Below are 24865 nucleotides of genomic sequence, written 5' to 3'. Positions count from 1 at the left end.
AATGAGTTAAATACTGTTCCCTTCTCTTCAAGTTTTTTGAACATTTTGAGAGGGTTTGGTGTTAGTTCTTTATGTGTTTGGTAGAATTCACCAGTAGGAACCGCTGGGCCCGGGTCTCCACTGCTGGCAACCGCACGGATCGGCCGCCCGTGGAGCCGCAGGTGTGCGGGCGAGCCGTGCCCGTTCGGGCGGTGCTGGCAGGACCCCGGCGCCCGCGCCTCGGGCATCCCGGGAGAAGGGACCTTCCCTTTGGGGTCGGTACCCGGAAAGGAGGGGCCTGCGATCCACGGAGCTCCTTGTTCTTGCGATAACACAGCTCTGGCCTGGAGGGCCCCTTGCACGTCGACTCAGGTGATTATTTTAAGAAAGGCCAGGCCGCGCACGATGGCTCACGCCTGTAATCCCAGCACTTGGGGAGGCCGAGGCGGGCAGATCACCTGAGGTCGGGAGTTCGAGACCAGCCTGCCCAACAGGGTGAAACTCCGTCTCTATTAAAAATAAAAAATAAAATAAAATAAAAAAATTAGCCGCTTGTAGTGGCAGGCACCTGTAATCCCAGCTACTCGGGAGACTGAGGCAAGAGAATCACTTGACCCCGGGAGGCGGAGGTTGCAGTGATCTGAGATCACGCCCCTGCACTCCAGTCTGGGCGATGGAGCGAGACTGTCTAAAAAAAAAGAAAGAAAGAAAGAAAGGCCCAGTGAGATGCTTTCTCTTAAACACGGCCCTGCACGTTGAGTTGCTGCCTCCTGTGGCCTATCTCACATTTATGCAAAGTCGGGTACCTGGTGCGGGGCCCACCTGCCACAAGCAGGGGTCCTGGCGCTGCTCATGGAAGGGGCCCTGCCCAGCTCGCGGGGCACTCGCTGGGACGGGGCTGCCCAGGTTCACCCAGGATCCAAACACCCAGCCCCGCCCAGAGGCCCATCCTGGCCTGCCGTGGTAGCTGTAATGGGCAGGGGCGGTGGGAATTCCCAGCTCACAGGGCGCCTGCTCTTAGAAGGGCGGCGTCTGGGTCCAGAGGTCAGAAGGTCAGAAACGTCAGATGCCCATCCCAGAAGTGGCGAGGAACCTGTCTCCACAATGGATAGGGGCACTGCCTTTGTTTTGTTTGTTTGTTTGTTTTGTTTTTTGCTCCTTTCATAGATGAGGAATGATGCCTTGTTGGGGGTTTGTTCTGCATATCTTTGGTTTTTGTGCAGTACAAGGTTATTTGGGCTATTTGATCACTGACCGTGTGTAGTGATGTGCATTGCCTGCTTGTGATGTCCCCGTGTTCCCAATGGATGTTCGTTTTTTGTTTTTTTGTTTTGGTTTTTTTTTTTTTTTGAGATAGGGTCTCACTCTGTCACCCAGGCTGCAGTGTGGTGGTGCAATCACGGCTCGCTGTAACCTGCACATCCCTGGCTCAAGTGAGCCTCCCACCTCAGCCTCCAAGTAGCTGGGACTACAGGTATGCACCACTGTGCCCAGCTAATTTTCTTTTAAGAGATGGGGTCTCACTGTGTTGCCCAGGCCATGGATGTGTGTGTGTGTTTGTTTGTTTGGGGTGTTTTTGGGGTTTTTTCTTTTTTTCTTTTTTTTTATTGATTTGAAAAAGCTTTATTTTCCCCAATTTTTTATTGTGGTATACAATATAAAATGTATCGTCTTAACCATTTTTAAGTGTGCAGCTAGTTCAGTGACAGTAAGTATGATCATAGTATCGTGTAGCCATCACCGAGGTCCATCTCCAGAACTCTTTTCCTCTTGTCAAACTGAAGCCCGAGGAGCGCCAACTCCCGTCACCCCTTCCCTCATCCCCTGGCAGCCACCATTCTACTTTATGTTTCCAGGAATTTGGCCACTTAGGTGACTCATATGAGTGAAATTGTATGAAATGTCTCTTTTTGTGACTGGCTTATGTCACGTGGCTTAATATCCTCCAGATTCATCCATACTGTAACATAGGTCAGCATTTCCTTCCCTCGTAAGGCTGAGTAATATTCCACTGCATGCATGTCCCCCATTTTGTTTACCCATTCGTGTGTTGCTGGACACTTGGATTGCTTCCACGTTTGAGCTACTGTGAATGATGTGGCCATGAACATACCACACAGATACCTCTCTGAGATCCCACTTGCACTTCTTTTGAGTATGTTCCCAGAAGTGGGATTGTAGATCATCTGATTTTTTCATTTTTTTGAGGAATTGCCTCACTGTTTCCCAAAGCGGCTGCACCATTTTGCTTTCCCGCCAGCAGTGCACAAGGGTCCAGTTTCTCCACGTCTGCACCAACAGGTGTCATTTTCTGGGTTTATTTGTTTTAAATGTTAACCATCCTAATGGGTGTGAGGTGGTATCTCATTGTGGCTTTGACTTGCATTTTCCTCATGATTAGTGATGTTGAGCATCTTTTCATGTGCTTTTTGGCCATTTATGTATCTCTTGGGAGAAATATCTGTTTAAGTCCTTGACCCGTTTTTGAATCAGGTTGATTGTTTTCTGTTGTTGAATTTTAGGAGTTCTCTATATATTCTGGATATTAATCTCTTATTAGATACACAGTTTACAAATATTTTCTTTCATTCTCTGGGTTCTTTTTACTCTGTTGATGGTGTCCTTTCACTAAATAGATGCAAAAAATGTTTTTAAATTTTGGTGTAATCTTGTTTATCTATTTTTTCTTTTGTTGCCTATGCCCTTATTGTCATACCCAAGAAATCATCTCTCAGTCCAGTGTCATCAAGGTGTTGCCTCGTGTTTTCTTCTAAGGGTTTTAAAGTTTTAGGTCTTAAAACCTAAAGATCTGGGGACATGGATCCATTTAGAGTTAACTTTTGTACATGGTGTTAGGTAAGGGTCTAACTGCATTCTTTTGCATGTGGATATCTATTTGTCTCAGGACCGTTTGCTGAAAAGACTGTCTTTATCAAATGGTCTTGGCAGCCTGGTTGAAAGACATATATGCAAGGGTTTATTTCTGGACTCTCTATTTTATTCCGTTCATCTGTATGTCTGTCTTTATGCCAATACCACACTGTTTGGATTACTGTAGCTTTGTAGTAAGTTTTGAAATTCGGATATGTGAGTCCTCCAGCCTTTTTTTTTTTTTTTTTTTTTTTTTTTTATTCATGGTCCCTTGAGATTCCATCTAAATTTTAGGATTTATTCACTATTTCTGAAAAAAATCGCTGGGATTTTTATAGGTATTACATTAAATCTCTAGATCAACTTGGGTGGTATTGACATCTTAATAATAGTAAGGCTTCCAATCTATGAACATGAATGTCTTTTTTTTTAATGTCTTCTTCAATTTCTTTCAGAAATGTTTTGTAGTTTTCATTGTACAGGTCTTTCACCTCCTAAGTCAATTTTTAAATATTTTATTATTTTTGATACTATAGTAAATAGAATTGTTTTAATTTCCTTTGGGTTGTTCATTGTTAGTGAATAGAAATACAACTGATTTTTATGTGTTGCCTATGTATCCTGCCGTTTTGCTGAATTTGTTTATTAGTTATAACAGTTTTTGTGAAATTTTTAGAGTTTTCTACATATAAGATCATACCATCAGTGATCAGAGATAATTTACTTGTTTCTTTCCAATTTGAATGCCTTTTATTTCTTTTTCTTCCCCAGTTGCTCTGGCTAGAACTTCCAGTACAGTGTTAAATAGAAGTAGTGAAAGCAGGCATCCTTCCTTTATTTCTGACCTTAGAGGAAAAGCTTTCAGTCTTTCACCACTGAGTATGATGTTCACTGTGGCTTTTTCATATAATATGGCTTTAATTATGTTAAGGTAGTTTTCTTCTATTCCTAATTTGTTAAGTGTTTTTATCATGAAAGGGTATTGAATTTTGTCACATGCTTTCTCTGCATCAACTGCAATGATCATGTGAGAGTTTTTTTTTCCTCCTTCATTCTGTTAATGTGTATTACATTGATGGATATTTTTTGTGTGTTGAACTATCCTTGCATTCCAGAAATAAATCCTACTTGGTCAATTCATTAAATTCCATTTAATTGCATCAAATTATACCAAATTTAGTTTACTCTTAATAGTATTTTGTTTAGGATTTTTGCATCAATGTTCATAAGGACGACTGGATTGTAGTTTTCTTCTCTTGTAATATCTTTGTCTGGTATTGGTATCAGAGTAGTGCTGGCCTCACAAGAATGAGTTAAATACTGTTCCCTTCTCTTCAAGTTTTTTGAACATTTTGAGAGGGTTTGGTGTTAGTTCTTTATGTGTTTGGTAGAATTCACCAGTGCAGCCATCAGGTCCAGAGGTTCTTTGTCAGCAGATTTTTGAGTATTGATTCAATCTCCTTACTAGTTATGTCTATTCAGATTTTCTATTTCTTCATGATTTGATTTTGTCTTGATAGGTTTTGTCTGTCTGGAAATTTTTCCATTCCATCTGTGTTATTCAAATTGTTGACATATAGTTGCTTATAGTACACTCTTATAGTCATTTTTATTTCTGTAGAATTGGTAGCAATGTTGCCACTTTCACTTATAATTTTAGTAATTTGAGTTTCTTCTTTTTTTCTTAGTCTAGAATCTAGCTTAAGGCTGGTCAATTCTGTTGATCTTTTCAACGAACCAACTTTTATTGTCATTGATTTTCTCTGTCATATGTCTGTTCTCCATTTTGTTTATCTTTGCTCTGATCTTTATCGTTTCCCTCTTTCTGCTAGCTTGGAGTCTCATTTGTTCTTTTTCTAGTTCCTTACACTGTAAGGTTAAGTTCCTGTTTGAGAGCTTTCTTTTTTAATGTAAGTATGTATAGCCCTGAGTTTCCCCCTTAGCACTACTTTCACTGTCCAACAAGTTTTTAAATTTGTGTTTTCATGTTCACTCATCTCTAAGTATTTTATAATTTCCCTTGTGATTTCTTCTCTGATCCTTGGTTATTTGACAGGGTGTTGTTTAATTTTGTGATTTTTTAAACGTCCTTGTTGCTGATTTTTAACTTTACTCCTTTGTGGTCTGAAAAGATATCCTGTATGATGTAGATCTTTCAAAATCTATTGACACAGACATTGTTGTTGCAACTACCCCCATCATTGCAAGCCCTTCTCCCTCTGGTTGAAGTGACTTCCATGAGATTTAAAGGACTAGCACCCTTTTCTCCCTTCGTTTTTCTCTTTTTACTCTTTTGAGAGGTAGACATTGAAGACTAGCACACTCAAAAGCAACCATATATGTGGAGAAAATTAAAGAGTCATTGCACATGCTCAGGGGAAGTCACAGGCTCAGAAAAGACCTAAAGAGACCTTAAGGTTATACTTTATGCTGATCCTTAGCACAGAGACAGCAACAATCAAAATTATGAAAACAAGAAAAACTGGCAAACTCTGGGGAAGAAAGAGATTCTGATCTCACAAGGCATACAAAGAAACTTTCTTATTTCAAAGGAAAAAAAAATAAACCAACAGAAACGGTCACTGAAAATGACTTGGTGGTAATCTACTAGACAAAGGCTTTGAAAGAACTATCTTAAAGATACTCAAATAACTAAGGGAAAATGTGGAGAAAGTCAAAAAACAATGTAGGAACAAATGAAAATATCAGTAAAAAGCTAGAAAATTTAAAAAGAAACCAAAAAAATTCTGGAGCTGAAAAGTACAATAACTGAAATTTAAAATTCACTAGAGAAATGCAAAGGCAGAGTTCAGCAGGCAGAATAAAGAATCAGGGAACTTGAAGATATGACGGTGGAAATTATTGAGTCTGAGGAGCAGAAATAAAAAGACTGAAGAAAGGTGAACAGAGCCCAAGGGGCCTGTGGGATACCATCAAGCAAACCAACATAAACATTGTAGGAGCCCCAGAAGAAGAGAGAGCAAAGGGAGCAGAGAGACTATTTGAAGAAATAATGGCTGAAAACTTCCAAAATACGATGAATGACATGAACATAACCATCCAGGAAGCCCAAAAAACTCCAAGCAGGATGAACTCAAAGAGACCCACACTGAAACATTCTAATCAAATTGTCAAAACCCAGAGACAAAGATTTTGAAAACAGAAGAGAGAATGATTCATCACATGTAAGGAATCCTCAATAAAACTATTAGCAGATTTCTGATCAGAAATTTTGAAGGCCACAAGGCAGTCGGCCAATATATCCAAAGTGCTAAAAGAATAAAAACTGTCCTCCAAGAAGCCCACATCCAGCAAAACTGTCCTTTAAAAGTAAGGGAGAAATTAAGACATTATTAGATCAACAAAAGCTGAGAGTGTTCATTACCACTAGACCTGCCCTATAGGAAATGCCAAAGGGAGTCCTGCAGGTTGAAATAAAAGGATGATAGACAGTAGCTCAAAGTTGTATGAAGAAATAAAGATCTCAGCCAGGCATAGTGGCTCATACCTGTAATCCCATCACTTTGGGAGGCCAAGGCAGGAGGATAACTTGAGCCTAGGAGTTCAAGGCCAGCCTGAGCAGTATAGGGAGACCCTATCTCTATATAATAAAAATAATTGGCCGGGCACGGTGGCTCAAGCCTGTAATCCCAGCACTTTGGGAGGCCGAGACGGGCGGATCACGAGGTCAGGAGATCGAGACCATCCTGGCTAGCACGGTGAAACCCCGTCTCTACTAAAAAATACAAAAAACTAGCCGGGCGAGGTGGCGGGCGCCTGTAGTCCCAGCTACTCGGGAGGCTGAGGCAGGAGAATGGCGTGAACCCGGGAGGCGGAGCTTGCAGTGAGCTGAGATCCGGCCACTGCACTCCCGTCTCAAAAAAAAATAAAATAAAATAAAATAAATAAAATAAAAATAATTTTAAAAATTGACCAAGCATGGTGGTACATACCTGTGGTCCCAACTGCTTGGGAGGCTGAGGTGGGGGAATCGCTTGGGCCTGGGAGGTTGAAGCTGTAGTGAGCTATCACCACACCACTGCACTCCAGCCTGGGCAACAGAGCAAGACCTTATCTCAAAATAAATAAATAAATAAATTACCAAATATCTCAGTAAAGGTAAATATATGGACAATTATAAAAGCTAGTATTGCTGTAACAATGGTGTGTAATGCTACTTTTTGTTTTCTACATAATTTAAGAGACTAATGATTTAAAAATAACATTATGCTTTTGGACACGTAATATATAAAGGTGTAATTTTGTGACATCCAATAACTAAAAGGGTTGGGGCCAGAACCACTCAAGGAGCAGAGTTTTGTTTGTACCATTGAAGCTAAACTGGTATAAATTCAATTTAGACTGTTATAATTTTAGGATGTTAAATGCAATCCCCATGGTAACGACAAAGAAAATAACTAAAGAATAAATACAGAAGGGAATGAGAAAGGGATTTAAATGTTTCACCACCAAAAAATTAATTAAACACAAAAGAGGACAGTAATACTGGAAATTAAGGACAAAAAATCCATAAGGTATGCAGAAAACAAATGCAAAATGAAAGAAGTCCCTATTTACCAGGAATTACTTTAGATGTAAATGGATTAAACTCTCCAAACTCTCTCTGTTAAAAGACAGAGATTGGCAGAATGGATTTAGAAAGCCAAATCCAACCATGTGCTGTCTATAAGAGATGCACTTGAGATCCAAAAACGTAAATAGATTGACAGTGAAAGGATGGGCAATGACATGCCCTACAAATAGTAACCCAAAGAGAGCGAGAGTGGCTGTGCTAATACCAGACAAGACAGACTTTAAATCAGAAAAGGTTACAAGAGGGAAAGAAGGACATCATATATTAATAAAAGGCTCAATACAGCAAGATATAATAATTATAAATATTTATGCACCTAATAACAGTCCATCAAAATATTTATATCTTACATTGGGAAGATTGTTGCTGGCTCTGAGTCTGCCTCCAGTCTGCTCATGTTGCTTTTGTTGTAATGGTGGTCGTATCTGGGAGCTCAGTATCAAGAGGGCAGACTTGAGCCCACACTGCCAGGCTTCAGACCTCAGCTATTAGCTCAGTGCCCCCCTGGGCAAGTTACCTACACTAGGCCTTGGTTTCCTCATCTATTGGAGTGGGGATGGTAATAGTACTTATGTCCAAGGGCATAGGTCCAATCGTGAATGTTAAATGAAGGGATATAGGACAGTATCTGGTACAGAATAATTATAGATTTTTCATTGACATTTTATACATTCTGTTTTCTTCAGAGACTTTCTGGTTCATGTTTTGCACTCAGATGCTTACTTTTCCTGGAATTTATTTGGGAGCACCATGTGAGGTAGTACCTTTATTTCTAGGCACAGGGTTGGCCCTCATCCCAGCCTCCTTCCACCACTCTGAAAGGCCACCATATCATAGCCTAAGTTCTCTTATGTTGTTATACCCATTGTTGTGTGGACTGTTGGCCTGTTCCAGCACCGAAACCAAAACTGTAATTTTATTGTTTCATTTGATAGCACAAGTTTTCTCATCACTCTATTTTTTATTTTGCTCAACTACTCTTGCTTTTTCTACCAAGTGAAACTTGGATTCATTTTGCAAACTCCTATCTACAAAAATGCAAAAATTTTATTTGGAAATTTTAATTAAAATTACATTCTATTATAGATTCAATTACCTATAGCCTGGAAGCCATCCCTCCTCACTTTGAATTTTCCTGCCTTTCTGGCTTAAACCAATGTATTTCTTAAATGTATTTGATGTCTCGTGCCTCCCTAAAATGAATAAAACCAAGCTACACCCCAGCCAGCTTGGGCACATGTTCTCAGGACCTCCTGAGGGCTGTGTCATGGGTCATGGCCACTCATATTTGGCTCAGAATAAATCTCTTAAAACCTTTTACAGAGTTTGACTCTTTTCATCGATGATATATTTTTCTAAGGGCTCACTAAATTCTCTCTCCCTAATCTCCCATGCTTTCTCTCTTTCTATAGATAGATAGATAGATGTTTTTATTTTTTTATATATATATGTATATATATTTTTTCTCTTTTTTAAAAAAACTTTGTTCAGTTGCTTTTCTGAGTAGACCATCCTATCTTTAATAAGGACAGTTTTGTCTCTTCTTTTCCAACATTTATACTTTGTTTATTTTCACTGTCTTATTGCATCAGCTTCCAACACAACACTGAATAGTAGCATAAGGTCAGCACTGTTTGCCCCCACCCCATTTTTTTTGTACTCTAGTAAGCATTCTTCTAATGCAGGAGTTTTTAACCCAGGGTTAGATCTGTGAATGGAATCCCTGAATTCCTGGATGTAATTTCTGTATATGAGTATCTATGCGTTTGTGTAAGGTGAAATTGTCTAGACTCTTAAAAGGGTCCATGACCACAAAGATAAGAACCACTGTTTTAGCTTTTTGTGTAAAATATGATGTGAGCTCTTGATTTGAAATGTATATCCTTTATAATGTTAATCCTACTCCTAAATTTCTTACTAGGTTTTACCTTGTCTGGCTGTTGTTGTTTCTCAATTAGAAATTGATGTTTCAGGGATCTGTTGAAGCAATTGCATATTTTTCTCTTTTTATGTTAATGTGACTTATATTAACATATTCCCTAGTGTTTGTGGCATCACTGTACTTTAACTTTATATTATAGTTCTGGTATAGTGGTCCTTAATATGCTATTGGATTTTAGTTTTCAATATTGGCTAGAATTTCTGTGATAATTTTATGGGATTTTTAGAGTGTCACTTTTCTGGCCTGAAACCTCTGTGGCCAGTGGCGCCTTTGCCCAAGTTCTTGTCCTGTGTCCAGGAACAATGAGGTACGCAGACAAGTGGAGGGCGAGCAAGACAGAGCTTTATTGAGTGTTAGATCTCACAGGAGACCCGCAGGGGGCAGCCCCTCTCTGTAGGCAGGTTGTCTTGTTGAGTGTTCAGCTCTCGGCAGAGAGAAGGCCCTGGAGTGGGTGCTCCTGTCTGCAGGAAGGTTGTCCCATTGTCTCTGCAGCTCTTAGCAGACAGGAGGCCCTCGAGAGGGTGTCATCTCTCTGCAGACAGGGCATCTCAACTGGTGTTCAGCTTTCAACAGAGAGGAAGCCCTGGAGTGGGCAGCTCCTCTCTGCAGCTGGTCGTGCTGATGTCCCTTCATGCCCTGAAGCTCTCAGCAGAGGGCAGCTCTTCTCTGCAGCCAGTCGTGCCATGTTGTGCCCTGCTCTGATGGAGCCTGGGGCTTTTATGGGCCCAGAGGGGAAAGTGCATGCTGACTGGTCCATGGGCAGCCATGTGCGGGCCCAGAAAAATCACCTTGAGTTCCCCTCTGGTTCATAGGACAGGCAGCCTGGCCCCCAGGCTTCAGGCCTGTCCCAGCCTGAAGGTGGGGCTTAACTGGGGACCCACCCCCATCTGCCCAGGGGCCTATCTGCCTCCTGCAGCCATCCATGGTGCCCAGGCTTCTGGTACTAAGGCGCATGTGTGCCCAGCCACCCTCAGCACCCCCAAGCTTCCCCTCCTGCACCTCTCAGTGCCCACAGTCTGGAGGGGGCCAAGGCAGCAAGGGGCTGGCATGTCAGCACTGCCACAAGCAGGCACACACCCGGCCAGGCTGTGACAGTGCCCAGGCTCAGCCCCAACTCTGCTTTGAGATTGGAGTGGGTGCTGGGAGCGGGAAGAGGCTGGGCAGCGGGAACAGGCACCTCCAAGCCTACAAGGGCAAGAGGGGCCTTCCCTGGCTCCCCAAGAGTGCAGGGATGCCTGGGTCAGCAGCCCCAGTTTGGGCAGCTGCACCTGCACCAGGAGTGGGGGCGGGCTCTTGCCTGCTCCGTGGAGCAGGAGGCCCAGATCCATAGCCACGAGTTGGGCAGCTGCAGTTGTACCTGGAGAACTCCCACCTCGCCCACCTGCAAGGGGCAGGGATCCCACTTATCCCCAGCTCCTGCTGGCTCCATGGAGCATGGCACCTGGCCACGTCCTCTCGCCACCTGGGGTGGGGTCTCCAGGTCCTTGCCAGACCTGAGCCAGCATCCCGGTCGTGGCAACACCGCCGTGAGCTCCCCTTCACCCAGCCCAGCCCGTGGCAGCGACCCTCAGGGAGGCAGTCTGCAGGGTTGGGGGCCTGTCTGCCTCTGCCTTGGGCCCTCCCTGAGCAGCCGGTGTGACGGCAGCAGCTACATCAGGTGGCCTGCCACTGCCATCCGTAATATTTATAGTGATATTTATCTGTAGGTACTTTTAGGGATTTTTTTTTTTTTTATCAAGCTTTGGTCACAGTTTATGCCACATTTAAAAATGAATTGGGAAAAAGTTTATCCTTTTATGTTCTAAAACAAGTTAAATAGCATAGAAGTGTTTGTCCTTGAAGGTGTGAAACTCACCCACAGACTGCCTGAGCTGGCGCCTTTGGGAAGGGACTTCATTCCTCCCTGGGCCCCAGGCTGAGCGGGTCTGGCCTGGGTCACCTCCTCCACTCCAGATGCCGCAGAATCACAGCAACCCTTCAGGGCCCTCTCCTGGCAGCGCCTCCCCTGGTTCTGGTGCTAGGACTCGCCTCCCGTCTGCACCGAGGGGAGGGCGGCAGTCCCATCCCTGCATTACCCTGAAACTGCATGCTCTGAACCAGACCCAGTGCCCTTTCCACCCGGCTGCCCAGCTGCTGCCAGCCCCACTCTGCGGAACCAGTGGCACAGTGAGGCCCGTCCTGATGGCCTCCTGGAGCTGGAGCTCAGGCCAAGCCACAGGGCATCAGGGAGGACAGACGTTCAAGGGCTGGGTCCATTTGCTCCAGGATCCTGGCACCCAACAGAAAGGAAAGCCAGGCTAATGACAGCTGTGTCCTCACACTTGACAGAGTCCTCCCTCCGTCCTTATCAAAGTTTAAAAGGAATGGAGCCAGGCTGGAGAGAGTGCCTAGCTCTGCAGGGGAGCCCGTCTGGGGAAGCTGGGATCTTTCTCCCGCCCTCCCCTCTGCGCTGCTTCCAGGGCAGACAGTGGTGCTCCATTCCCTTCCATGCCAACCCGCCTAGCTGCCCACTCCATCCAGCCCTGGAGGGCAGGGAACGGCCTCAAACATCCAAATCCCACCCAAAACTGAGCCCAGAGGCACCCACTAAACATCTGTTTACCCCACCCAGGGTAGGGCAAGAGGGCACAAGCCCCCCCAGTTCAGATGCTGCTGACGGTGTGTGCTGGGTGCAGACCCCACTTCCTTGAAGACTGAGGGCAGTGCCCCCAATCCCGCTGACCTGCTGTGTGTGCACCTGCCATGGGGGAGGGTGCCAGGGGAGAGGCACTGGAGGTGTCTGAGCTACCCCCACCCCCTGTTGCAGGACTTCAGGGCCACAGGTGCTGCCAAGATGCTCCAGGGCCCCTGCTCCGTGCTCCTGCTCTGGGGAATCCTGGGGGCCACCCAGGCCCAGCAGCAGGAGGTCATCTCGCCAGATACTACGGAGAGAAACAACAACTGCCCAGGTGCCAGGGTTCGGGGGCCGGGGGCTCTGGGCATTCAGGGGGCAGGTGGGACCAGTGCCCAGGTGCCAGGGGTCAGGAGGCCGGGGGCTCTGGGCATTTGGGGGGCAGTCAGGACCAGTGCCCAGATGCCAAGGGTCACCAGGTGCCAGGGTTCGGGGGCCAGGCCTCTGGGCATTTGGGGGGCAGTTGGGACCAGTGCCCAGATGCCAAGGGTCACCAGGTGCCAGGGTTTGGGGGCCAGGCCTCTGGGCATTTGGGGGGCAGTTGGGACCAGTGCCCAGGTGCCAGGGGCTGGGGGCCGGGGGCTCTGGACATTCAGGGGGCAGTCGGGACCAGTGCCCAGATGCCAGGGGCTGGGGGCCGGGGGCTCTGGACATTCAGGGGGCAGTCGAGACCAGTGCCCAGGTGCCAGGGGTTGGGGAGTGGAGACTCTGAGCATTCAGGGGGCAGTGAGGTCAAACCACAGGCAGGGGGCCGGGAAACGGGGCTGGACCAGCAGTCCCTCCTGAGGCTGGCTCATGACAGTCCCGTGTCCCACAGAGAAGACGGACTGCCCCATCCATGTGTACTTCGTGCTGGACACCTCGGAGAGCGTCACCATGCAGTCCCCCACCGACATCCTGCTTTTCCACATGAAGCAGTTCGTGCCGCAGTTCATCAGCCAGCTGCAGAACGAGTTCTACCTGGACCAGGTGGCGCTGAGCTGGCGCTACGGCGGCCTGCACTTCTCCGACCAGGTGGAGGTGTTCAGCCCACCGGGCAGCGACCGGGCCTCCTTCATCAAGAGCCTGCAGGGCATCAGCTCCTTCCGCCGCGGCACCTTCACCGACTGCGCGCTGGCCAACATGACGGAGCAGATCCGGCAGCACGGCACCAAGGGCACCGTCCACTTCGCCGTGGTCATCACCGACGGCCACGTCACCGGCAGCCCCTGCGGGGGCATCAAGCTGCAGGCCGAGCGGGCCCGCGAGGAGGGCATCCGGCTCTTCGCCGTGGCCCCCAACCGGAACCTGAAGGAGCAGGGCCTGCGGGACATCGCCAGCACGCCGCACGAGCTCTACCGCAACGACTACGCCACCATGCTGCCCGACTCCACCGAGATCGACCAGGACACCATCAACCGCATCATCAAGGTCATGGTGAGCCGCGGGCGGGAGCACCGTCCACCCACTCCGGGCCTCACTTTACCCCTCCGTGAGTGCCGAGGCCGAGGGAGGAAGCTCCGGGCAGGGCCTGGGCCACTCAGGTGTCCCTCGATCCCCACCCAGACTCGAGGTGCAGCCGCCCCAGGTCTCCAGGCGCACAGCTAACCAGCGCGTCTGTCTTTTCTGCAGAAACACGAAGCCTACGGAGAGGTGAGTGGCGCTTCCCTTCCTGCCAGTGCTGGCGGGCAGCTGACCCAGCAGAGATGACGGCACCAAGCTGCCGACTCCTGGCGCCTCCAGGCTGGAACAGATGAGAGGAGAGGGAACCACCTGCTCCATGTTGGACCTGAGGCCTTGGAGTCTGGACAAAGCCCAAAGCCAGGCTGTTTAGATCCCGGGGGGTCAGCATTAGGACACCCACAGAGCACCTGTTGCAAGGAGAGGTCAGGGTCTGGCCTCCGGGCAGAGGGGATCCATCCACCCTGGACTCCAGGCCCGAGCCCAGCCCAGTAGGTCGGGGGGAGAAGGAACTGGCATCATCGGGGTCCATGACAGTGCGTCCCAGCTGCAGCTCTCAGGAAGGGGAGCAGGCGCCTGCGGTCTCCCCTGTGAGGTTCCTGCAAAAACGTGCCCTGCCTCAGAATCGCTGCTCACTGTGGTTTCATGGCTCTGTACAAATGGTGCCTCCCTCACCGATGCCCCTTGCTCTTCCATCCTTTTGTAAAATTTATGTATTTATATTTGTTTTTTTTAGAGACAGGGTCTTTCTCTGTCACCCAGGCTGGAGTGCAGTGGTACGATCACGGCTCACTACAGCCTTGAACTCTGAGGCTCAAGCTATCCTCCCACCTCAGCTGCCCGAGTAGCTTGGACTACAGGCACCTGCCACCATACCTGGCGTGAGCATGTAGTTCCAGCTACTTGGGAGGCTGAGGTGGGAGGATTGCTTTCATATTTTTTCATAGAGATAGGATCTCGCTATGTTGCCCAGCCTGGTCTCTAAGTCCTGGCCTCAAGCAGTCCTCCCGCCTCGGCCTACCTAAATATTGGTATTCCAGGCATGAGCTGCACCCGGCCTTTCTTCCCTTCTATTTTCTGTCATGGCTTAAACCAGCCTTGGTTTTTCAAAACTTACCTAGAGCACTTGACAGAACCAAACTCTTTGGCTTGTCCCTGGTGGGGGCAGAGCCTCACAGTACCCCATGTCTGCTCCCTCACCCCGCCCGGGTTCTCAGGGCGTTTCAGCGTCTCCTTGGCCCCAGCTGAGGGTCGTGGGCTACACGTTCTGAGCCCCTGCTCTGCCACCTGGGGAATGTCCCACCCATGCAACCTTCTGTCTCTGCTTGCTCGTTTCAGTGCTACAGGGTGAGCTGCCTGGAAATCCCTGGGCCCCCCGGCCCCAAGGGCTACCGTGGACAGAAGGTAAGAAGCCTGGATTGCCTGCAGGGTCTGAACTACTGGGAGGCCCCTGATTTGTTCTGAAATCACATTTGGCCAGGCGCAGTGTCTCACGCCTGTAATCCCAGCACTTTGGGAGGCCGAAGCGGGCAGATCACAAGGTCAGGAGATCGAGACTATCCTAGTTAACATGGTGAAACCCTGTCTCTACTAAAAATACAAAAATTAGCCGGGCGTGATGGCATGCAACTGTCGTCCCAGCTACTCGGGAGGCTGAGGCAGGAGAATCGCTTGAACCCGGGAGGCGGAGCTTGCAGTGAGCCGAGATTATGCCACTGCACTCCAGCCTGGGCAACAGAGCGAGACTCCATCTCAAAAAGAAAGAAAAAAAAATCCACATTTAAGGCCAGCTGTGCCTCAGATGGTCTCAACACTTCTGACCCTGGAGAAACTAAAATTCTATATTTGTCTAATTCCTTTTAAATAGTATATTGAGAAAAGCAGAAACTTTAAAAAAATTATTAAGATATGCCATTAAACTACTTTTGTAAGCAAGCATTTTCAAGTAAGTAAATAAAATGTGAGATGCGTTACAGTTAATAATATGATTGCTCATTAACATGAAGGAACCTCTTTTGTGGCTTATTAGATAAGTGGTTTTAGGGAGCCTGGTTTGAACGTCTGCATTTTCCTAACAGAGGTGCATAAAATAAAATCCTTCCAAAACTCACTAACGGAATATGTGAAACTCCAATAATTCATGTCTGTCAAAAATTATAAAGAAAGGCATAGGAGGAGAAAGCAGCTTTTAAGGAGGTGAAATAAGGAATTGACTATCATAGAGGATGGTATTGCTAAGTAGCTTCGTGTTTTTCTAGATTTGGATGACAGCTGTCTAGACCAGTAGGTAACTGGATGTACTTTCTGCAGGATGAGACATCTCCAGGCTGCAGGTCAAATCCTGCCATCTCCTTCCTTGGCTTCTCCAGTCCTGGTGGCAGTGCCTACCCCACCACAGCTGGGAATGAATTTGCCACTTGGGGCAGCCTTGGCTGCACACAGCAGTGCAGTGACCTGTTCTGTTGGGGCCACTGGAAGCTGCCACAGGGGCCACTGTGGTTAGAGTTTGAGGGGGTGGCAAGGTGCCAAGCAGAGCCCAGGACAGGGCACAGCTGCAGTGTTCCAGGAGCCTCTGCCCACCTCATTCCCTGCCCTGAGTTTCCTCCCTTTTCTTCCCTTTGACCTCTTAATTCCTCCCCTTTCCTCTGCTCCTCTTTGCACTTAAATTGGGAGCATATCAATAAATTTATTTATTTAATAAAATTCTGTCATAGATTAAAATTTTAATTCCAAGGGAGTGTAACCTTTATGTGGTTTTCTGAAGTCCTGATCTTTCTAAAGCTACTTAGATAAATTAATCTTTGTAGTGACAGTGACCTGGGCATCGCTGGAGAAATCAGAGCCCAGTGTTGGCCATGGTCACGGCCACTGGGTACAGAAGGGACCCCCACGGGCCAGGCACCCCCACCCCGAGGCAGCTGTTCTGGCTCCATTTTGCAGGTGGCTTTGTGGGAAGCTTCCCTCAGAGCTGGGAGAAATGGGTCAAAGCAAACCCTGGTCTGACAGAGCCTGGCCCCTTGGGAAGCAGCCGACACCAAGACCTCTCCACCTGGGCAGGGGAATCAGTAACCTCTGCTATGTCACCTCTCAGAGGAGCTGTGGCAGGGTCCCCAGCTGCCTGCCGCCCACCCTACCCTGCCTCAATTTACTCCTTTCTCTGTTGCCTGCTTTTAGGGTGCCAAGGGCAACATGGGTGAGCCGGGAGAGCCTGGCCAGAAGGGAAGACAGGTGAGTGTCCCTGCCCCACGCCCGCCCCGCCTGCAGCCTGGTGCCCCAGGGCTGGGCTCACACTGCTGCTTTGTGCCTCACAGGGAGACCCAGGCATCGAAGGCCCCATTGGATTCCCAGGACCCAAGGTGAGTGACCTCGGCCAGGGGCCTGGCTCCACCCTGCGGCCCCAGCACTGCCAGGCAGGCTCCCCCAAGCCCAGCCTCGGCCTCAGCCTCTACCACCCTCCCCCAGTTACCAAGGAACAGAAGCACCTCGATAACTTGACGGCCGTCCCAAAACCCAGCCTCCGGCCCGACCCTGGGCTCAGCCTCCTCCACAGACTCTTTGTCGAGAACACCAGATGCCAGCGGCCCACCAAGCACTCCCCTCAGCCTGCAGGGCCGGCCCTTCCCTGCCTGCGTCTCTGCAGAACTCCTCACTAATCCCCTCTCTCCTCCTGCCCCCAGGGCGTTCCTGGCTTCAAAGGAGAGAAGGTGAGGCGCTCACCCTGACAGACCTCAGACCTGCTCCAGCCTTGGCCCAGACCCACCTGGCAGCGTCTGCCGCAGCCTGTCACTGCTCCTGGGGCACCGGCCTGGGCTTTCCTCAGTGGTGGCTTCGGGGGTTCCTGGGGGGTCCTGTGGCCTCGAGTTTGGCCTAAGGGCTTTGGCCCCCCAGAGACAGCAGTACCCATGATGCTTTGAGGCACCGAGCTCACTGCCCCGGCTTTCCTCCTACACAGGGTGAATTTGGAGCCGACGGTCGCAAGGTAGGCTGGTTGGGTGAGCAGAGCCCCTCCTTTCTGCTGCTTAGGGCAGAAGGACCGGGGCTAATGGAGTCCCCTCTTCCTTCTCTCTCCAGGGGGCCCCTGGCCTGGCTGGCAAGAATGGGACCGATGGACAGAAGGTAGAGGGAGCCTCGGGCTCACAGCTGGACTGGTCTCACGGAGGCATCCGAGCCTCTACAGAGCCCCCAGATCCAGCCTGACCTGTCAGCTTACACGTGTGCATACATGCATACACATGCATACACAGATACACACGCACACACATGCGCACACATGCACACAGAAACACGTGTGCACATATACACGTGCACACATGTACACACATATACACACGCACATGTACATGCACACATGGACACATATGCACATGCACACGTACACACACATGCACACACACGCCCATGCACATGCACATACACGCACTCCAGGTCCCGCCACATCCTGCTGCCCCACCCAGGGCTTCACCAGCCTGCATCTAATTCAGGGCTGCACATCCTGGCTTGGGGCAGCTCCACAGCTGCCCACAGAGGCCAGCAACAAGCCCACCTCCTCCCAGGCTGAGCCACAGGAGAGCACCACCCACTCCTTCCATGGCTCCCCGTGGGAATGTCCTCTGTGCCCAGGGAGCTCTGCCCTCGGGGCCGCTGGGAGGCAGCCTAGGCTGAGGAGCAGCCAGGGATGGCCTGTTCCCGCACACCGGCCACTCTGCCTCCCTGGAGACAGCTGCACAGCAGCCATGGCCTCATGTGTGCGCCCGTGTGCTGGGAAGAGAACGCTGCAGCTCAGGGGCAGAACCGGGCGGGCTGTGCCTTGGTCATTGGCACACACGGACCCCAGAACCCTGCCCTGAGACTCCTCCTGCCCCCTTCTCCTTCAGGGCAAGCTGGGGCGCATCGGACCTCCTGGTTGCAAAGGAGACCCCGGAAACCGGGTAAGGGCCGTTTGCACCCCTCCTTCAGCCTCGGCTCAGGGGGTATGGGTGCCTGACTGGGCGGGAGAGTGGTTGCTGCTGCAACGGGAGCTTGGGTTCTCCCAGCAGCCCAGCACCCCCAGCCCAGCGTTCTGCTGGGCCTGAGTTATATAAGGAATTCCCCCTGGGAGCTCCTGGTGGATCCCCGTGGCCTGGAGACCTGATGCGTCTTAAGCTTCAGTGTCACTGGACAGCTCCATTTCCCTGAGCAGCAGATCTGGGCCTGGCCTCTCCGTCACTGAGCCTGGGGCCTCACAGCGAGGGTGGGAGGTGCCTCCCAGGCTGGGACAATGGGGCACTTGGGCCCTGGCTCATGGGGAGAACCTCACCCGCCGTGTGCTGAGCTCCACCTCTCACTCCTCTCTCAGGGCCCCGATGGTTACCCAGGGGAAGCCGGGAGTCCGGGGGAGCGAGGAGACCAAGGCGGCAAGGTAAGTGACCTTGTCAAGATGCAGGCCGGCCAGGGCAAGTGGGGTCACCAGCTTCCAGGGGTTTCCCTGCCCCCCACCGAGAGGGGCCTCCTGGAGGCAGCCCCAGCTGAGAAGCTGAGCAGAGAGGGCCTTTCTGTAACACTGGTCAGTGAGGACTCAATGGCCATGGGACGCAATGAGGGGTACCCTGCCCACTGCTTCATCAGCTTGCGTCTAACCCAGGGCTGCACATCCGGCTTGGGGCGGCTCCACCACTGCCCACCTAAGCCTCAGCAACCAACCCACCTCCTCCCAGGTGCAGCCCCAGGGAGCCCCACCCACACCTCCTGGAGCTTCCCCATGGGAACGTTCGTGCCACGGGGGCTCTGCCCTCCTGGGCTGCCTGCGGTATCGCCCCATCCCTGGCGGCCCCAGGATCCCCAAGGGCTTTTCTCTGGGAGCCTGGCACTTGGACCCAGGGCTTCCCACTTCCGGTCCACCTCCCCTCAGCCCGAGCCCGTCTGGCTGAGCCCCCTGTGCAGATGTGTGGGCGTCCTGCCTGTGACACACACTCTGCCCTCGGCTGGCACGGACGTTCCGGCAGCCCCCAGCCAGCATCTGGCATCCGAGGTGCCCTGTGGACATCAGGGAGGTGCAGCCCCAAGCCCAACTGTGGGTCCTGCCCCACCGCTGGGCATCCTGCACCCCCTTCCCCTGCCAAAAGACGTGAGGCTGATTCTGCAAACCCTTCCAGGGGGACCCTGGCCGCCCAGGACGCAGAGGGCCCCCGGGAGACATCGGGGCGAAGGGAAGCAAGGTGAGCCCCTCTGCCTCTTCACCTGCAGCTGAGCTGGCCACACTCACGCCCATGGCCCGAGTGGACGCTCACACTGGCCACTGTCTCTGCTGTCGCCGTGGTTCCCCATTGGGCTCTGGGGACATGGGGAGGGACAGGAAGGACAGGGCATGTGCCCTGAGCCACCAACCGCTCTGACCTGTGTCCTCCTCACGAGGCTGGACAAGCTCCAGGGGACCCTGCAGGGCCCCACGTGCTTGGCAAGTGGATTCCGCTGGAAGACAGTAGGGGCTCCACACCACACACGGACAGGCGTGACAGTGCCTGAGGGCCCAGGGTCAGGCCCTGCTGTGGCCCCTGCCTCTGGGTGACTGTGCTGTCTCTTCCTTCCTCAGGGGTATCAAGGCAACAATGGAGCCCCAGGAAGTCCTGGTGTGAAGGGAGCCAAGGGTGGGCCTGGGCCCCGTGGACCCAAAGGCGAGCCGGTGAGTCCCTCGCACCCCCGCCTCAGGGCCCCGCTCTGAGCATCCTCCTTGCAGCTTGAGGAGGACCATGGGGGAAGGGCACCTGGGCTGTAGGCAGGAACCCCTGCTGGCAAGGCACAGCCAGGCCGCCATCTTCCTGAGAAGTGGACCCAGACCACCCCACGGGTACCCCCAGGGCTGAACTTAGAGGGGAGGCCGAGGCAGGTCCTTCATGGTGTTCCCTAAACCCAGCCCCAGCTGCCCAGGCCGTCCTGCGAAGCGTGGGTGGGGCCCGTCCCAGTGCTGACCACTCCAAGGGGATTCTGTCTGAGCACGGAGCCTGCCTGGGAGTGACCACAGTGGCTGGACGGCACCAGATCTCCGCTGGACCCCAGCTTATCACCTAAAACACCACTCACCGGACATGCACCTCCACCTGGAGCCTCCCCAGATCATTCCCGACTCCTCAGCAGGGGCGGGACCAACCCAACATAGGGATGATGGCTGGTAGCAGAGCCACCGGCGCAGGCTGAGGCCGTGGGGAAGCAGAGCCCTCCTGGAGAGAAGCAGCATCGGCCCCAGCACAGCTCCCACCCTCCCGGGCCTCTGGGCTTGTGCTCAGCTGCCTCCCTCACCCACACGCCTGTTCTCTGCAGGGGCGCAGGGGAGACCCCGGCACCAAGGGCAGCCCAGGCAGTGACGGCCCCAAGGGAGAGAAGGTGAGTCCTTGTGTGGTGGTGCCACAGGGTCTCACTGTGGTGCCCATGGGCCCTTCTGATGAGGGCCCCAACCCCGTTCCTCCCAGAGAACGACAGAACTCCAGGGCCTCACCCTCCAGGGGACACTCCTGTAGAGTCTGGGAACGCAGCCCGGAGGTCCCCACACCCCATTCCCTGCTGAGGGAGCTCCAGTACCCGCCCAGGCACACCCCACACGGCTGTGCAGGCACCGCTCACACCCCCGGCCCACTGAGGCACAGGCCCGTGACCTCAGGGGTGATGCTGAAGGGCTGTGTGGCAAAACCCCGGCCACCAGCTCCCCTCGACATCAGGTGAAGGGGCTTCCTCCCGGGCGGTGGACAAGGTCTTACCCACGTGTGGGTGGCCTCAGGGGGACCGAGAGACCCCATGCTCAGAGCAGCAGCTACAGGCACCGGGAAGGGCTGTGGGTGAAACAGGCGACTGGTCCATGTCCCCCTGGACAGACGGGTCTTCCTCTCAGGCCCCTTCCCCAACCCCGGCCACACCCGCCTCTCACGTGGGACCCAGGCTGGAGGCCTCAGCTGAGACCCATGGGGCCTCCCTTCCCTTCCCACAGGGGGACCCTGGCCCTGAGGGGCCCCGCGGCCTGGCTGGAGAGGTTGGCAACAAAGGAGCCAAGGTAGGGGGGCAGGGGAGGTGTACCCCAAGGTAGGGGGGTGAGGGGGGCTGCACCTCAATGTAAGGAGGCCCAGGGAGGCTGTACTCCAAGGTGTGGGGGAGGGGGCTGCACCTCAAGGTAATGGAGGAGGGGTGCTGTACCCCAAGGTAGTGGGAGATGGGGCTGAACCCCAAGGTAGGGAGGCCCAGGGGGACTGCACCCCAACGTAAGGTGGCCCAGGACTGCACCCCAAGGTTGGGAACCCAGGTGGGTGCTGCACCCCAAGGTAGGGGTGCTTAGGCGGGGACGGCACCCAGAACCTGGCCTACTCCACGCGGTGTGGTCAGGGCTGAAGGTCAAGTGGAGCCACAACCTCCGGGAGGGTCACAGGGGCCGGGGCCAGACCCACCTTACCCCCGAAGCCCTGTAGTGTCCACAGGATTGATATCGGGGTCTCCAGGGTGCTGTTGTCAGTCAAGAGGACCCCAAACTCCTCCCCTTTCTTCCAGGGAGACCGAGGCTTGCCTGGACCCAGAGGCCCCCAGGGGGCTCTTGGGGAGCCCGGAAACCAGGTCAGTGTGGGACACCTGTAGCCCCACGGCTAGAGGTGGGACCCCTGTGCCCTCTGACCCCACGGCTAGGGGTGGGACCCCTGTGCCCTCTGACCCCGCGGCTAGGGGTGGGACCCCTGTGCCCTCTGACCCCACGGCTAGAGGTGGGACCCCTGTGCCCTCTGACCCCCCGGCTAGGGGTGGGACCCCTGTGCCCTCTGACCCCACGGCTAGAGGTGGGACCCCGGCGCCCTCTGACCCCACGTCCATACCCTCTTTGTGGCACCACTCCGGTTTCTCTGGCCGTGTGAGGACAGGCTGGAGCCAGCCACTGTCCCCATAGGAAACCCAGGCAGCAGGGCTTGGCCTCAGAAGCCAGGACCTGCTTCCCTAGACCCCGAGCACCTCATACCCAATCTCAGCCCCAGCCCCTCATTCTGCCCTGAAGGACCCAGGTGGGGGAGTCAGGGGCAAAGCGGTGGGCCTGAGGGCCTGGATGGGCCACGGTGAGAGGAGGAACTGGGACCCTCAAGACAGGGGTCCATGGCCCCCACAGGCAGCAGGAGGAGCTGGGGCCATGTGCCCTGATGCTCAGGGCTGGACGGAGCATGTCAGGTGACCCCTGGGCATGGCCAGTCCCTGCCTGTGGTGACTTCTGAATTTCTCTCCTGCCCTCAGGGATCTCGGGGAGACCCCGGTGATGCAGGACCCCGTGGAGACTCAGGACAGCCAGGCCCCAAGGTACGTGCTTCTCCTCCTGCAGCAGGATGTGTTGGGGGTTCAGGGCAGCTGCCTGAGGAGCAGGACAGGGGGCCGGCCTGGGGCCCCTCTTGCCAGCAGACATGCCTCAGGCCGGGCCTCTGCCTCCTGTTCTCAGCTCTGGAGGGAGGGGATGCCTCCAGGGTCCAGGAAGCCCCCCGGCTCGCCTCTTCATCGGTGACCCTTGGGTGTGGCTGGCGCATCCTTCCTGAGCCAGGGCCTGAGGGCAGCCATGTGGCCTGAGCAGGGTCCTCCCCATGTGTGGGCAGGCGGCAGCTCCTGGGTCTCTAGGCACATCCAGCCCCAACTGGAGATGGACAAGGCGAGGTTGGCTCTGCCAGGCCCCTGCTCACAGCCAGCCCTGGACAGCACCCCCAGCCCACTTCTACCCAGTGTGCACCTTGGGCCCTGTTGAGCACAGCCCCCCAGCCCCACCCCATCCTATGACCATGCTGACCGACTCAACGTCCTCCTCCAGGGAGACCCCGGCAGGCCTGGATTCAGCTACCCAGGACCCCGAGGAGCACCTGTGAGTCACAGCCTGGGATGGCAGCTCCCAGAAGGGGGTGGACATTGTCCCAAGGGCCCTGAAGGTTCCTAGTAGTTCCCTCAAGGCCTCCTCTGTGCAGAAGAAAGTGTGAGGTCCCTCCTACGGGACGGAGTGGTGAGAAGGCTCTGGGTGACTCAGCGAAGGACAGGTCCAGCGCAGCATCAGGAGAAGAGTGTGGCTCAGAACGCAGCACAGTGGCCTCACCCAGAGTGTGCATAAGCCAAGGAGGGAAACGGCTGCAGAAAGCTGCACAGAGGGAGGAAGGAGCACCGGACCTGAGGCTGAGTCACCCTGACTTCTGTTTGCTTCACAGGGAGACAAAGGCGAGCCCGGCCCACGCGGCCCCGAGGTACATGTGGGTCCTGTGGCCACCTGTGCCCACCCGGGGTGGGGGTCTGCATGCCCACCCACTACTGCTGGGAACACAGCGCCCACCGTCACTGATAGGACCATCCCTGTCTTGGGATGGTCCTGGCTCCCCAAGGTCCAGCCATGACACTTCTGCTGAGCTCTGAGGGAGCCACCGGCCACTGGCTGGTCCCTTTCCAACCAAAGTTCAGGCTTTGCCAAAAAACCACATAGATATTCCCATTTAAATGATCCCAAAATGCCAGATTGATTTTTCCACGTAAAAATCTCACTGGTGTCCCTGGTAGAGATAAATCATCTGTCCTAGGCTAACGTGTGTCCCCTGTCACAGGGCGGCCGAGGCGACTTTGGCTTGAAAGGAGAACCTGGGAGGAAAGGAGAGAAAGGAGAGCCTGTGAGTATCACCGTCCCGAAGCCCGCAGCAGCTGGGCAGAGGCAGGGAGGGGCCCTGAGGCTGAGCGTGTGCATCTGAGAGTACGGGAGGATGCCAGGCAACTTGGCCCCAGCCATGAGCACCACCCCCACCTTCCTGAAGGGGACGGCTGGCTCAGGGTCCTCCTCCTTCCACCCACCCTCACTTCCAGCATCCCCCAGAGTCCCCTCCCCAGCGACCCCCCAGTGACCCCCTGTCTCTTATACACATCTAGATGTGTATAAGAGACAGGGGTCAGGGTGTGCGTTCAGGCGTTCCATGGGGAACTCCCGGGGGGTGCGCTGGGCCACATTCACGGGTCCTGAGGCTGCCCCAGGGAGGAGCAGGGCCATGGACTCGGGGCCAGGGATCCCCACACGTGCTCCGACAGAGAACCTGGAGGTTGCACCTGCGTCTGGCTGCCCTTCAGCAGGTAGGCAGCCTCTGGTCCCACAACACAGTGGGCTGTGCCTCTGCTGCTGAGGTGTGGGCGTCCCCTCTCAGGGTCTGCCAGGGCCTGCACCAGCACCAGGGGCAGCTGGACCCTGAGGGCAGGAACCAGACCTTGGCCCCTCCACCCAGCCCTTCGTCCCTGATGGGGCAGGGAAGTCTCAGGACCCCATGATGGGCGACACGGCAATGTTCACTGTGGGCGCTTTGCTCTCTACCAGATGGAGGTCTTCCCCTCCCCTCCACCCCGGGGGCCAGCGTGAGTGGGCGCTGCGGCCTCC

General features: G+C 52.9%; 1 protein-coding gene across 2 annotated transcripts in view; it reads left to right on the top strand.

The window, feature by feature from the left end:
- Positions 1–103: 103 nt before the first annotated feature.
- COL6A2 (collagen, type VI, alpha 2) overlaps positions 104–24865 on the top strand; it is a 34537-nt gene continuing 9775 nt past the window's right edge. Inside the window, exons 1-21 of one of the 2 annotated variants that reach the window (XM_011996840.1) lie at positions 104–351; positions 12193–12334; positions 12875–13473; positions 13669–13689; positions 14836–14901; positions 16672–16725; positions 16809–16853; positions 17175–17201; positions 17450–17476; positions 17569–17613; positions 18372–18425; positions 18833–18895; positions 19629–19691; positions 20066–20155; positions 20791–20853; positions 21452–21514; positions 22003–22065; positions 22723–22785; positions 23282–23332; positions 23667–23702; positions 24054–24116. In XM_011996840.1, the coding sequence (XP_011852230.1) occupies positions 12220–12334; positions 12875–13473; positions 13669–13689; positions 14836–14901; positions 16672–16725; positions 16809–16853; positions 17175–17201; positions 17450–17476; positions 17569–17613; positions 18372–18425; positions 18833–18895; positions 19629–19691; positions 20066–20155; positions 20791–20853; positions 21452–21514; positions 22003–22065; positions 22723–22785; positions 23282–23332; positions 23667–23702; positions 24054–24116 (1671 nt within the window). In that variant the 5' untranslated portion in view covers positions 104–351; positions 12193–12219. Of the gene's footprint in view, positions 352–12171; positions 12335–12874; positions 13474–13668; positions 13690–14835; positions 14902–16671; positions 16726–16808; positions 16854–17174; positions 17202–17449; positions 17477–17568; positions 17614–18371; positions 18426–18832; positions 18896–19628; positions 19692–20065; positions 20156–20790; positions 20854–21451; positions 21515–22002; positions 22066–22722; positions 22786–23281; positions 23333–23666; positions 23703–24053; positions 24117–24865 lie in introns of those variants that run through there. The other variant, XM_011996841.1, reaches the window with a different exon arrangement.

This window comes from Mandrillus leucophaeus, unplaced genomic scaffold (assembly GCF_000951045.1).
Source record: "Mandrillus leucophaeus isolate KB7577 unplaced genomic scaffold, Mleu.le_1.0 Scaffold526, whole genome shotgun sequence".
Taxonomy (NCBI): Eukaryota; Metazoa; Chordata; class Mammalia; order Primates; family Cercopithecidae; genus Mandrillus; species Mandrillus leucophaeus.
This window is presented reverse-complemented; position numbering and strand designations above follow the sequence as displayed.